The 15770-nt window shown below is 38.6% G+C and overlaps 1 protein-coding gene across 1 annotated transcript; it reads left to right on the forward strand.

Annotated features, from left to right (window-relative positions):
• Nucleotides 1–9071: 9071 nt before the first annotated feature.
• LOC105058103 (cytochrome P450 78A5) lies at nt 9072–11837 on the forward strand. The gene is made up of 2 exons (XM_010940898.3): nt 9072–10168; nt 10898–11837. Exons 1-2 carry the CDS (start codon nt 9236–9238, stop codon nt 11495–11497), a joined length of 1533 nt encoding a protein of 510 aa, XP_010939200.1. The 5' UTR covers nt 9072–9235; the 3' UTR covers nt 11498–11837.
• The last annotated feature ends 3933 nt before the right edge of the window (nt 11838–15770 follow it).

Raw genomic sequence — 15770 nt, forward strand, 5'->3', positions numbered from 1 at the left:
AGTTTGGATTTTTAAATTAAATTAAGATATCTTGTTAATGTTAAATTTTGAATGACTTATACAAGGGACAAGATTTTGTATAGATTTATTGATTAATATTAATAGTTATGATGAAGAGAATTCTATAAGAAATAATCAAGTTGATTCTACTTAAGGATGTTGACTTGAGTTCTTTTAGTTGTCAAATTAGAATTAATTCTTTTAAAAAAAAAAAGAAGATTGATTTAGAAATTATCTAGATGATTGTAAGGTAAATCTAAGGTTAACTCCAATCGATTCTAGACATGTCGGATTCTTGAAAAAGTGATGAAACTTATACAATGATTTCAAACATAGAAAGTGGATCAAGTTTTAATTTTTATATGCTATACCCGAAGGTAGTAAAGATAAAGAAACATAAAATTTTACCGTAAGTCTTATATGAAATTTGAAGGTTGGATCTATCCTGGATTGATCTAACATAAAGGATATCTTTATCTTTGATAGACTTATATAGTTTGATAAATTAAGATCAGAGTGCGCAACAAAAGCATGGTGGGTTAAATTGATTAGAAATATTAATTCTTTGATTCTGAAGATATTATGGAATACATTAGTTGTTAATAAAGAATAATTTTAATCTGATCATAGTCGGATAATTTTTGTTAGTAGGTTGCTTCATTATAGATAAGGCTAAGGAATTTTAGATATCTCAAGTTTATTAACAGCTTGATAGTTCTGATATTAGTTCAAATTTAGAATGTCCTGACATAGATCTCATATTTTTTTTTAAAAAAAATCTAATATTGTTACTTGAACTGATATAGAAGATTGAGATTTTTCTTAAGATGAGAGTCTATATATATAAAAATTTGTTGAAAAAAATCAAGTGAAGAAAGAAATCGATGATTGTAAAGAGTGCTCGATGTTTGATCTTTATTTATCAGGGATAGTATGAGATAATTATGAATTTCGAGTGAAATGTATTAGACAAATAACGGTGGTATATTAATACAAGTTTAAAATGTTACAGTTCTTCAAAAAGTTGAGAAATCAATAAGAAGGGATGAGTTTGAAATTTTAAATAATTTTGTTATAACAAGATCATGAGAAATAAAAGACATTATTGTAAGCTTGAGAATGACATGAAGAATGTATACTTTGAAATAGATATCTCAAACGACATAACCTAATTTCGAGGACGAAATTATTTTAAGGAGGGGAGAATGTAACGACCCAGAAAAAAAAAAAAAAAAAAAAAAAAAAAACAGAGGAGGAGGAAGACTCCTAGCCGGAGTCTTCTTCCTTCACGATTCCGGCAAAATCGGACTCAAAGAGTCCGGCTAGGGTAGGAAACCTCCAGTATAAAGATCCCCCGTCCTCTCTTAGGAAACTACAACAAAAATTTTGAGGAAAATCGAGGTATTTGAGAAATTTTCTCAAAGGATACCATGGATGGTTGATCGGAAGAAAAGGGGGTTCGCCGGAGCTCTTCTCAACCGCCGGAGCAAGGTAAGCCCCTCCCCTTCTTCCTCTCCCTCTTCCCTTTCTCCCCTGGCCCAAAGCCTCGCCGCCGGCCACCGTTTTTGCCGAAAATCAGTCGCGAAAGAATCCCCTGTTTTCTGATTTTTTTTCCTTTGTTTTTGCCGCCGTCCTCCTCTTCGCCGCCGGCCGAACCCCATCGCCGCTGTTGTCGGATCTCCGGCCAAGCTGCCGGAGCCCGAGCCACCGGGGGGGGGGACCTCACGGTCCTCCCCTGTTTCAGCCAAGGGAGGCCGCGGGAAGAAAAGAAGAAAGGAAGAAGAAGAAGAAAAGAAAAAGAAAAGAAAAAGGAAAAAGAAAAAGAAAAGAAAAAGGAAAAAGAAAAAGAAAAGAAAAAAAAAAGGAAAAAGAGAAAGAGAAAAAAAAATAAAAATAAAAATAAAATAAAATAAAATAAAAAAGAAGAAGAAGGAGAGAATTTTCCTCTCTCTCCTTTCTCTCTTCTTTCTCTCTCTTTTCTCTCTCCTCTCTCTACCTTCTCTCTCTACATTTTCTCTCTCTAGATTCTCTCTCTAGACTTTTCTCTCTCTTTACGGATTTTGTCTCTCTGGGATCTTTTCTTTCTCTCTGATTGCATCATGAATCCTAGAATAAACTTGAAGATGAAAATAAGATGATCTGAGGTTGCTCCGAAATTCGTGCGGTAGATCTGATCCCAGTTCGATCCTATTCAAAATTTGTAACACTTGATTCATATTGAGTCACCCTGATAGGACCTCTGATGATCTCGATCATGAGTGCCTCATCGGAAGGATATGAAGATTTCTCTCTCCACTTTCTCTTTCTACTTTCTCTCTCTAGAATTTTCTCTCTCTTCATGGATTTTCTCTCTCTAGAAGTCTTATGGATCAGTGGAGGATCCAGATACTTAGGTAAATCCTAATTTTGGTTAATCCTAAGAGAAATCCTAGATTTGTGTTATCAGGTCGATTATCGGTAATTTTCTCTATATGTGATTTTTATATTGATCAGGATTATGAAGAGATGATTGTCTGCAAATGACATCAAGTGGAATATTTTATTAGAGAAATTCATAAATCAAAGAAGAACATTGATTTCTGTGTTTGGATCAGTCACCGATAAAGGTAAGAATCCCTGTACATGATCACTATTATATATATATGCTATTTTACTGTTGGTCTTGCATCGTTGATTTTGCATCGTCGGATTTGAGATCGATGAATTTATTATACCTGAGATACTGTTATTTGATCTTGAGCATGAGTATGTTATGTTAATATATATGTATCAGAGATTGATGGCATGATTATATGGATATGACATATCTGAATTGATCATAATGCAAGACAGAATTGATTGATGAAATCAACACATAATGATTAAATGAAAAGAAAGAGATATATGGTATGGACTAGCCTTGTCATGTGAAACAGCCGGCCAGGAGCTTATGCCTGGGACAGCCCGCCAGGAGCTTATGCCTGGGACAGCCCCCACTGGCTTACAGGTGGATCAGCCGGCCAGGAGCTCATGCCTGGGACAGCCCGCCAGGAGCTTATGCCTGGGACAGCCTCTCACGGGCTTGGGTACGTGGGACAGCCGGCCAGGAGCTCATCCTGGGACAGTCTTGAAAGACTTTTTAAGTGGATTCGATCCGGATGATGACTGAGGTATAGACTTGGATAGTCCAGAGCCAGAAAGAAAACGTTAAAAAAATCATGTGATTATGAAAGGAGAAATGAAAGATAAGACATGAAACAATTGTTGAACAAAAGTGTTTCACCTGTTAATATATGATGATGCATCTATTTTGACAAGACAGAAAATTTATGAATGTTTACATTATTCTGGACATTGAACATGAGATTTTATATTTTATTGCTTATCCTTATTTTCAGACTATATTACTATATCAGTGTGATATGGGAATTCTTACTGGGCTGTAAAGCTCACACCCCTTCATCTTTCTTTTTCTTCTCAAAGTTGCAGGATGACTTAGATTGGCTATGGCTTGGATTTACGGGTGAGCAGAAGGATAAATAGAGTGTCATAGTATCTGATCAGAGAATTGAAGGAATGTTAATTGTTATTATGCAAGTTTTATGAATTACTGTTGAAATTAAATATTATGGTTGATAAGATTGTAATGATTTATTTTGGCCTTGCATATTCTTTAGGGCTTGCTCTAAGGAGTGTGCGGCCATCACGTATCCGACCCGGGTGTTGGGTTCGGGGCGTGACAATGAGTGACTGTGATTATCAGTGTGCATGGTCAAGTGGTGCATGTAGTGTGGGGTATAATTTTTTCAAGCCATTAGTTGGAGTTTGGAAGAGATATGTGAGAGCCTTCTAGTCTCTTGTACCATGTTAAGACTGTCGAAATGGGCACACATAAAATAGCTACGTGGTGCACATAGTGTAAGGTATAATTTTTTCAATTCATGGGTTGGAGTTTGGAAGAGACATATGAGAGTCTTTTGGTCTCTTGTACTATGTTAAGACTATCAAAATAGACATACATATAGTGGATATTGCAAAACTCAGACTCAAAAATTTTATGAAGTCTACAATCTTGATGTCATTACTCTATACCAACTTTCTGTTTAATAACAAATCTTGCAAATTATACCGATTCTTTCTTGCGACATGGCAAGAGAATTGTTCATGTACACGCAACAAGAGCCCTAAAAAAAAAAATTTCTTCATGCCACATGACAAGAGGATGAAAGTGCAACTTATGAGAATTATCACCGAACACGTAACGTAGTTGTGTAAATTGCCAAGTCAATGCTATGAGTCTAATAAACATTCCGTGCATTCAATGGCCACTTTAAAATGTTTTATTTCAAAAAAAAAAAAAAAAAAAAAAAAAAGAGGAAAGGCTTGTTGGACGCTTCTTGGCCACCCATCCCTTTGCAGTACAATACATGTACCAAGATGATGCTGCCCATCTCTCTTAATGGAAGAATTTAACAAGTGGGGTGAAAAAGAAAGAAGGGGACCGAGGCAAACGGGGATGGGTTGGGGACTGTAATGCCAATTTGGATCCAAGTTCGCATCATCCAAACTCCTGTGCTGAAATTTGGATTTATTGAAATTATTTGGCATTTTTAACATGCGGTCCCTCCTTTGACCTAGTGTAATGATGAGAGGCCACAGACCAGCCTTTTTAATTTGTGATCCCTTCCCCATCCATCACCATACTAAGCCTGAAAATATTTAGAGATGCTAGAAATTAAAAAAACTGTGACCACTGGACCATGTGTTAGAATGTTGGTCAATAGGGGCATCTTGTTGAAGTCTGATCCATGTAGGGGCCGGTGATTAAATTCCTCTTAAATTTAGCATGGTCAGACTTCAACTAAATTGGTTAGACTAAATAGAAATGTTCAAAAAATTCGAACGACCTAACCTTGGCACGATTTTAATGTGGATCGATCTTAGGTTTCAATTGTTGACCAAGAGCCAATTATGACTAGATCAAGCACTATCGAGATATATCTACCACCTGCACCCATCTAAAGCAACATAGAGCTGTTTTCCAACATGAAATGATCTGGAGAAATACCATCCCTGTATGTGCTAAGGAGGTCCATTAATGATCAGATTTCGTATCATATAAGCTAGTATTATAAAAGAAATATTCATTGATACTCTGAAGGAATCCTTTAATGTTGTAGCCTTTACAAGTGCTGTTCTAGGTATAAATCCCAAGAATCAAGCAAAGATATAGAGATGGAGAGGAAGTTTGGAGGATTGATAGTGGCCTTCCTCCAGCAATTGTAAAATATTTAGAATCAATACCTCATGTTGTGCAGGAAAAAAGTACGATCAGCTCTAAATTTATAATGAGCAGACAATGAATTTATCCTCTACATGAAAGAAAGTTTAGTGGAGTAGCTGCACATGTTCAATAGAACTGATAACTTGGTAGGAATAAGAAATTTAAGATTCATGCATCTTACCATCAGAATATGATGCATGAATCTTGGTATAGATCATACACCTTGTGTTGTTATGAAGCATTTGTTTTTAAATAGTTAACCTCATTCCAACAGATCATTGACAGGAAGGACAACATCTCTACCTCTTAGAATATATTTTCTTATTCACCAAATACATCTTCTTGGCCTTCCTTTCACCTTTTTCTCAATTTTTAATTTAAAGAGAGATTGAGAATACCAATTGATTTCAAGTTGTTTTAGAGGCATGCCGATCGAAAGTAAGATTGTAGCAATCAATCTACATCTCAATTATTGAGATCGGTCGGGATACAGTATCTTCTTCGAAAAAATATCATGATGCAATCTTATTCTCAAAAATATCACACTGTAATTTTAAGGATGTTGCCATAGCTAATATAACAACTTTTGCCCAAAACCTTCACAATGTTTATAAGATCATCTACCTTTTTTTTGGCCAAAAATTTTAAACTATCATTTTCTAGCTTGACCTTATTGTCATAACGTAATAGCTATTATTAGCCATGGTTTAATGAAAAATAATATAAAAATAACACAAAAAACAATAATACTAACCAATCATTTCACCATCCACTAATTAAATATCATTATATTCTATAGATAAATTCTCTAAGTTCTAAAAAAATTATGTTTGAAAGTATACTATTTCAAACAATGAACAATTGAAAGAGTTGAATGGCACCTCTTCAAGTAGTTGGACCTTTTAAAGTTTTAATTTTGAATCATAAAATGCTTGTGTTTATAGCATAGATGGGCCTTCCACCATTTTTCTTTTCTCTTAAGAAAAAAATGTTCGACAAATAGAGCAAATTATAAAAATCTTTTTGAGATTTACATCAGTAAAATCATTTATTTCATTTAAAAAGTTAAAATTATCAGAAAAAAATCTCAAACCCAGTTAATATGTATACATAGAAAAATCTCATGCCAAAAGTAATTCTCAAATTGCTGTCCAAATAAGAGAATACCATTAATAACTATTAAAAAAAATTTATGGAAACACTCCCTCTATTTTATCTCAATTTCATCTATACCCCCTATACTTTAAAAAGTGTCAAATTGACCCTTCTAATTATTGATATATTTCAATATGGTCCAATTATTTATCTTCGTTAATAAAATTTTTTAAAATGACAAAAATATATACCCATCTCTCTTTTCCTCCCTCTTCTCCAATTGATCCCCTCTGGTTGGTGTCTCTCTTTCTTTCTCTTCCTTCCTCCTTCTCTCCTCTTCCTTTTCTTTTTCACCCATTTCTCCTCCTCTCCTTCCTCCTCTCTCCCTTCTCCTTTCTTCTCCTCTCCTTTCTCCACCCATTCTCCTTCTTCTTTTTTCCTCTCTTCCTTTCTCTACCCATTCTTCTCCTCTCTTTTCTCCTCTCCTTCCTTTCCATTCACTTTTTCTTATCATTCTTCTCCTTCAAGCTATCCATAAACCATTCCCTTACACGACGGCCTCCTCCACCTTCATTCCTTCTTGCCTTCTCCATCTTTTTTCTCCTCATTCTCTTCTCCTTCCCTTCCTCCTTTTCCATCCTATTTATTGTCGGTGGCCCCTCTCTCCTCCTCTCTTTTTTTCTCATTCTCTTTCTTTTTATCCTTTTTCTCCTATAAATCAATCTATGAGCTCTGTTCCTTTAGATGGCTCTCTCTACATTCACCCCTTCTCACTGGCAAAAAAATCTTTCCCCCTCTCCTTCCTCCTCACATATTTTTCCTCTTTCATGGTAGCTCTTTCTACTTCCTTGCCTTTCCTTTTATCCATTTCACATTCTCATCCTTCTTTTTCTTCAAGCCACCCATAAGCTATCCTTTTCATAGCGGCCCCTTCCACCTCCATTTTTTCCTGCCCGTAATCCATTCTTTTCCTTCTTCTTCCTTCCACTCTCTTCTCTTTTTGGTCCTTTTTTTTCTTCTCTAATCCATTCCTTATCCATTACCATTCTCTCCTTTCTTCCTTCTTTTTCATCTATTTTTTCTTTTCATCTTCTTTCTTCTCAAGTCCATGAATAAAAAGCATTTTCGTTCATTGAGAGAGAAATCTAATATTATTTATTGATAAAATGAATGGCTGATTCATATTGAAATATATCGTTAATTAAAAAAGATCAATTTAATATTTTTTTAAAAATATAATAATATAAATAAAATAAATTAAAATTAAATATCGTTCTTATAATTTTTTCAAAAACATATCCTGAAACAGAATATTGATAGCCAGCAGAGTCCATGCAACCCACCGCCTCTCGTATTTGCCATTCTAATAAATAATCATCATTATATTAACATTATTATGCACTTAATTTAATTACTCTTTCGATTTTAAAGTTTAAATGCATCCTAATTCTTCCGCTTCCCCGCAGAAGATCACATCCTTCACGTGATGGTTCCTGTGGATTAATGACCGTCCATGATGATGTTTCGCGTCGGGACCATCCTCCTCCCCCTAATCCCCATTCTCTCATCCGACGGCTATAGTTAATCCTACACGATTTCCACCAGATCACCACCCTCCAATTCACGGACCCAGCTAGCCCGAGCGCGGGACCGCTGAGAAAACGGCGACGGAGATTACGCTGACGGCGACAGCGGCGTGGGCGACGGGGCTCGGCCACGTGGGCCCGCTACAAAGGGCGGCGGCCGGTCCCGCTTTAAACGGTAACGTCGCCGTCGCAGGGCGGGGATTTGTTCGTGACGAGGGAGACGCCGGGATGCCCGCGGGCAGCTGACGCCTGTCAACGGGCAGCCTCGAGGCTCCCAAACCGACGTCCCCTACGCCCCACTACCCCGCCCCCCACCTTCCCCCTCTGGAGTTGCACGTGCCGCATCAGAGGCGGCCTCTCCCCCGTTTCGCCACGTGTCCGTCTTCACACGCCTACTGGAATGATTAGCGCCGCGCTCCGAGCTGGTCCCCTATACTCATAGACCTCTGGCCTTCTCTAACCGCCATTTATGATAAGCCATTTCCCTATGCGGACGTCTTCATATAAATCTCTGTCATTTGCTCCCTCGTCCACCGACCAACGAAAGGGACCATAATATTTATCGCATAGAAACTTTTATGCGGACTTGTTTGAGAGATGGTGCCTCTCTGGTGCTTTCACACTGGGTGATTTCTAATTCTATGTGACTAATTTGCCCTCAGTTGAATTGAGTATCTATGAACAATGAAATATTCATTGAGATGGCAAATTGGTCAATTTAAAATTTATTTGGATGATTGGACCCGCGACCTCATGAGATTGGTAGTCCAACTCTAAAAAATATTGTATTATAAATAAATCAGATTTTATATTTATAAATATTCAAGTTATTTTTGAATGAACTGATTCAAATTTTGTTGGGAGAAAAATATTCCCCGGGTTTTTTTTTACTTATGTGATCCAAACTAATTCATTCAAAAAATAATTTTAAATATTTATAAATAAATAATTTAATTTATTTATAATTTATTATTTTAAATATTTGAGTCATCAATTCCATAAAATTTTGGATCCAATCAGAAGGCTCTAATTTTTCGAATCGCGTTTAAAATCTAACCCGAAGTTAACGCTTGGGTTAATTTTCAAAACCCCTCACGACTTCCCCGACGCCTATTTAACCGCTCTCTCACGCACTTCCTCCCTCGCCCTTCCGTCTCGTCGCTCTCTTCTCACGTTCTCTCTCCTGGGAAACCGCTTTCTCTTCTTCCAGGCTTCCATCCTTTCGCCGGATAACCACTTTATCTCCGTTCGCCACATCAAAACCGCCTTTTTTCCTCTCCAGAAACCGCCAATGTCGTCCTCTGAGGTGGACTCGGCCTTGTTCCTTCTCTTCCCGACGAACCTCGTCCTTTCTCCCATACTCGCGCTCGTCTTCGTCTTCTTATCCGTCCTCTGGTTCTACCCGGGCGGCCTTGCGTGGGCGCTCTCCAGGGCCCAGCGCTCGATCCCCGGTCCGCCGGGGATCGTCCTCGCCCTCTCCGGCACCGCCGGCCACCGTGCTCTCGCTGGGCTCGCCCGGTCGCTTCAAGCCATCCCCTTGATGGCCTTCTCGGTGGGGTTCACCCGGTTCGTCGTTTCGAGCCACCCCGAAACGGCGAGGGAGATCCTCTACAGCTCGGCCTTCGCCGACCGGCCCATCAAGGAATCCGCCTACGAGCTCCTCTTCCACCGAGCCATGGGTTTTGCTCCCTTTGGAGAATACTGGAGGAATCTGAGGAGGATCTCCGCCAACTATCTGTTCAGTCCCAAGAGGATTTCGGCCTGCGGCGAGCAGCGGAGGGCGATTGGGGAGCGGATGGTTGGGGAGGTTAAGGAGCTCATGGGAAGGTATGGGGAAGTGGAGTTGAAGAGAGTGCTGCATTTCGGGTCGTTGAACAACATTATGATGAGTGTTTTTGGGAAAAGATTCGATTTTGTGAAGGGGGAGGGGGTGGAACTGGAAGAGCTGGTGAGGGAGGGGTATGAGCTGCTGGGGGTCTTCAACTGGAGTGATCACTTGCCTCTGCTGGGGTGGCTGGACTTGCAAGGTGTGAGGAAAAGGTGCAGGGGACTGGTGAGGAGAGTCAATGTGTTTGTGGGCAACATCATAGAGGAGCACAGGAAAAGGAGGGAAAAGTTTGGTCGGACTGTGGAGGATGGGGTGGGGAACTTCGTGGATGTGTTGCTTGATTTGCAGGAGGAGGGGGAGAAGCTCTCTGATGCTGACAAGGTGGCTGTACTTTGGGTAAGATTTTCCCAAGATTTAAACTTTAACATCCCAAAAGTAGGTTGATGTTAATCTCTTTTTTGTTGTTGTTGTGGTTGTTCTCTTGGCGTTCTAATTGTTTGCATGCTACTTTTGGGTGCCTGTTTCTGCTTATGACCGTTTTAGTTTGTAATCTCCTTGTTGTGTTGTTACCTCTCCAAGCAGTATTATCATTTTTTTCAGTCGAGAGATTTTTTTTGAACTCTTGATGTGGTATTTGTTTCCTTCTTTTTTGGTATAATGAGGAGAGTTATGAGGATTTTTCTGATATAACTAATTTAAGGCCTTTGATATGAAAAATCCAGTCGTTTGTTATTTCCTGTGCGGGGGGTGTCATTCATGTCAGCCTTTGTGTCTTCGTTTTATGGTGTTAATTACTATTGTTTAATGAGCTGGGCACGCACACACACGCACGCACGCACGCATACATGCATACATATATACGTGTGTGTAATTTAATGATCTAGGTGTTGATATATTTCTGCTTTATAGGATTTTGACTCTGTAGCTGCTGTCATTGTTATTGTGGGAACTTTGGTTGTTCCTTTCATTGGATATGCTATCTTGCTTTGGACTTGATATATATTCCTTTCCTTTGTTTCAACCTTGCGGTAAAAGCATATGACAACAATTTTTACTGTTCTTGGGGAAACTTATGTTATCGATGATAGTTGTTGACTGCCAACTTTTTGCATGGTTATGTAACAGGAGATGATCTTTAGAGGTACTGATACTGTTGCTATCCTCTTGGAATGGATAATGGCTAGAATGGTTCTACACCCCGACATCCAATCAAAAGCCCAAGCTGAGATTGATGCTGTTGTCGGAAACTCCGGGATTGTCTCCGACTCCGACATCCCAAAGCTTCCTTATCTGCATTCCATAGTGAAGGAATCTCTGCGAATGCACCCACCAGGTCCACTCCTCTCATGGGCTCGCCTTGCTATCCATGATGTCAATATTGGGAATCACTTCATCCCTGCTGGGACCACGGCGATGGTGAACATGTGGGCAATAACTCATGATGAGTCCATTTGGTCTGAGCCTTGTGAATTCAAGCCTGAGAGGTTCATGGCGGAGGATGTAAGCATTGTGGGTTCTGATCTCAGATTGGCGCCATTTGGTTCTGGCAGGAGGGTTTGCCCTGGAAAGGCCATGGCACTGGCTACTGTTCATCTGTGGCTGGCTCAGCTGCTTCACCGCTTCAAATGGGTCCCTTCGGAGGGTGGTGTGGATCTGTCCGAGTGCTTGAAGATGTCTCTTGAGATGAAAAACCCTCTGGGTTGTAAGGCTCTTCCAAGGTGCTGAATGGTCTTGAAGGTGGTGTTTTGTTTATTAAAAATAGCTGTTATGGTTGTTATGGTTTATTATTAACTCTTATAAGAAACTTTTGTACTGGGAGATAGTGTCATCCTTCTATCTCCATGTTGTGACCTTGTTAGTTTGGCAGTTCCTACTCTTAGTTTTTAGTGTTTGTTCACTTCTAATGCTTAGTATTAGTCTAGGTTTCTTTGGAACATGGTTGAAACCTGAAAGAAGTTGCTATGTAAGAAGGTGTTGTTTGTTATGTGGTTTGGTGGTCGCTGATCATATGTATACAATGTATACAGCTTTTGGCAAATATAAGGAATGATAGACTTTATATTTACGATACTGCTCTCAACTTGCTCAGATAGTTCTCACCTTTCTGCGAAAGATAGTCCAAAGGTCTTGCTTTCTGTACTCATGCAATATACGCAGCTTTTGGCAAATGCATGTGAATGACAGACTTCATCTTTCAGGTTGGTCTGAAGGTCTTGTTTACAGGTCTCATGCAATTTATATATGTAGCTTTTGGCAAATGCATGGAATGGTAGATTTTTATCTTTCAGATTAAGGTAAATATGGACTTTCTCCAATAGTTAATTCCTACATTTTTTGAGAAAGGTAATCCATGGTTGCTTTAATTGTAATCTGTATAACTGGGCCAATTTTTTCCATTATATAATTCAGTGTAGCTCATCTCCTCAGAGTGGCCTCTATTAAACCTCAAGTAACCACAAGCCGCATTAGCTGTTGGTGTAATTTTAGATTATAACTGTTCCTGTTTTCTCCATTTATACAATACAGTGTTGCTCATCTCATCACCTTGACATTTATTAAACCTCAAATAACCACAAGCCACATTAGCTGTTGATGTAATTTTGCCTGTAGTATCAGATGTGCTATATATTCAAGGGTCATTCCACAAGCAAAAAGTCCTGCAGCTGCTCAGGATAAAATACATGGGTAGAAGCTATCTGCACAAGGTTGTCTTTTGGTTTGCAGAGTGGTTCTTCTGCACCTTTCAACCCAGAGGTGGCTTGGAGTATTTTACTTCCATGCAAGGAAGTTACTGACAAACTTATTTAATATCCATTTTGTTGAATCCTGTACGTGTATTCTGTTGCAATTAGTTTATGCCCATGATAAGCTAATATTGCCTGCTATATTTTATTCCTCCATATCTTAAAAGTATGTTCTACTGTATCTGGAATATATGCTCTCTGTAGAATTGACAGCTTGTATCCTGTGTGTATACCTTGCAGCAGAAAATTGATGTATGAATGTTCACTATCACACAGGTTATGAGATTCCAAGTGGACCCAAATGGCTAATGTACCATCTTAGGTTCCTTGACCTTGGACCCTTGTAGAAATATTTTGCTCGCTCATTTGCAAGCTCAAGTAGATGGAATGCTTTCCTTTGTTCTATGTAAGCAATGGCTTGGCATCTATGTAATTGTTCTTAGATTTGCCAAGCCATGGAGGAGGTGGCCAATAGTTTTCTTCCTTTTGTGATGGACATCTGCAATCCCCATCCAATTCCTATCATGATATGCCCATCTTTATTCTCACATGCCTCCTTTTAAAATCGTATTCATGCTTTTCAGAAGCATGTCTCTTCGTAGTAAATACAATAAGATTCTATCAGATGGACTGTGGGTCAGTATCTATTAAAGTCTCCAGTCTAACAAAGTCAGTAGGTTTTCTTTGATTTGCACTTTAGAGTACAGCTCCTACAAATGATTGAGGAATAAGAACCCAAACCTAATGATATGTTTCCAGGTCTCTGCTCTCTTTTGAAATCCAAATCCCACATAGAATATTTGGAACTATAGAAAGCTTGTTCCCTTTCCTTCCATGGAAAAAGAATATCTGTATTGGTGCGGGGATATTCTTCAAACAAATGCAACTTGGTCCTTCCTTACTCTCTTTCTTTTGCTCCCACACCTATCAGTAATTATTCCTAGGCTCCTACATCACCCTTAGATAGATCTTGTTATGTGGGTAGAAATAAAAGACCAGAAAAGATCTTGGGGAATCTCTGCTGTTTTTGACCGCCTGTGTGAGCGTGCAAAGTAAGAGAATATAAGTTACTTTGGGAGGCACATGATCATGGAAAGGGATTCTTTTGATCACCAATTGAAATCCTTCTCCAAATTCCTCTCTAGCCACTTCCATGCTAAGCTTCTCGAAGGGGTAGAAAGTGGTGAAGGTTGTGAGGCTCTGCCTCAATGGCTCATGGCCACGATAATGAACCTACGTCATGCTCGGCATTAGAGCTTTTTTGAGTCTGTAACCCCTCTTGGAGTAGTTAATAATTAAAATCTCACAAAAGGTTGTCAGGGAATTGATGCAGTTTTTCCTTTGTCTATGAGCCCTTCATGACTTTGCAGTTTGGTGGAATCAAAGCTTTCGTTCGGGTTGCAAATCTTTAGTGTGCATGGAGTTGTAGATTTAGTGTGATGACTGCAAGAATAATTGTTTGGTTGTTTTCCATAAAACTCAGCTTTCCAATACTAGTAAGCTATAAACTTGAAAAATGAGTTTTATGAGAATAGTACAGTATAGAAATCATGTTTTGTAGTCATCTATTTTATAAAAGCTAAAAAGACAATCAAAGCTCTTAGTGACCCTTAAGTGATGAGAACATCAATCACTGATATTTTGTAATTAGTCCATGGTGATTGGAGGGATGATGCATATGAACCAATATGTTCGATGATCCTCGTATTTATTGTTGCATATCCTTTGCACCGGAGATTTATAATTAGTAACACCTTCCTATAGGAGATGGAATATTAGTTATCAATCATATCTATGTGTGAGCTGGTGATGATAATGGTTTGAGTTACTCTATAAATTGGAGATTTCTTCTCCCATCCAAATCAAAGTTAGTGATACTTCTCCATTGGAGACTAGAGTATCTTATAGTCAACTTTTTAAAGATGGTGGTGTGATCATCATGCACTTTAATGCAGTGATGCTGATCCTCTTAAACTACTGTTGAGCATGCTATCCCTAACTTGAAAAGTGAAACATGGCATGTGGTTATAGGATGCCATACTTTGCCACTTGTATATTTTATTATAGGCACACACCGCATGCGCAATGCAGGTGAACCGAATAGGCCTAAATGGGAGAAGATAAGCATAAAAACATAGTTTTGCTTTTATAGAACATATGGTGCTGATTCTAATCCAGTTCTCCTCACTCTCAAAGCTTGAGATGTGAACAGATGTCTGGTCTCCTTTAAGCAACAGTACATGGGATATGAAAACCTCAAAGCATATGAGCAAATCATCACCAGCTAGCACATTTAATTATCTACTAGTAAAGGAGTCACACTTTGATTCCTTCAGCAACCTTAGCTTGAAAGCTTAGCATGATTGATTTACTAATCATATGTGTCCACCTAACTGATTCTTCTTCACATAAATATACTTATTTGTGGATTGGATTCCACATAATACTTTCACCTCAATAATTTAACATAAGTATTCAGATGATTTTGTGATTAAGGAAGAGGACTATTGGAGATGTAATTGCCTGTTACATATACGTACCAATGAGTTGCAAGGAATACTACTCACAATATTCTATGTTGTTGTCCATTACAAGCTATGGTATTTTTTGGTGTCAAGTGGGATGAAATAGATGCTTGATTATGGCCAAGATTCTTAAGAGAACAGAACTATGTATGCTGCATTGCCTGCACTCAGCATTTGATTCCTCAATATTGTGGAATGTGCAATGTTTGCAAATAAATATAATGATGCTCAGCATGCAGTATGTGTGGTAACTAGTTAGGTTTACGTGTGAAAGAGGTGACTGAATTGGTTAGGACAGAAGCTGCCAAGGAAAGTGTGAATTAATATTTTAAATGAAGCCAAACTAATCAGCAATCTTAAGTGATTCCAAATGCTTCATCCTACCGTCTTTCCTTAACATTTCCTTCTCTTTACACCGTGGACCATGCATTCAAGCATTTGCAATGCACCAAAGTTAAGGACTATTGTAAATTTCTGGTCCATTCTCCTCCACACACGCATTTGTAGATAATAAATTAATGTGATACGATGACTATTAACAAGACAATTATATGTGTATTATATGGATTGCTGGGCATCTAACCATGGTCTCTCTTTGATTGATTTTTTCAAAGCATAAAGGATCTTAGGAATATGATAAATAAATACTATTAGTTACATCCTGCCAACCTGATTTTGGAATAGTCAATTCACAAAGCATGCGACACTGAGGAGCTTTGATTCAATATT

This window comes from Elaeis guineensis, chromosome 15 (assembly GCF_000442705.2).
Source record: "Elaeis guineensis isolate ETL-2024a chromosome 15, EG11, whole genome shotgun sequence".
Lineage (NCBI taxonomy): Eukaryota > Viridiplantae > Streptophyta > Magnoliopsida > Arecales > Arecaceae > Elaeis > Elaeis guineensis.

Bases quoted from the DNA above. Each gene is read 5' to 3' on its own strand.
- LOC105058103 (XM_010940898.3), top strand. From the start codon at position 9,236: ATGTCGTCCTCTGAGGTGGACTCGGCCTTGTTCCTTCTCTTCCCGACG. The intron at 10,169-10,897 runs GTAAGATTTTCC...GTTATGTAACAG, and splicing joins ACAAGGTGGCTGTACTTTGG to GAGATGATCTTTAGAGGTAC.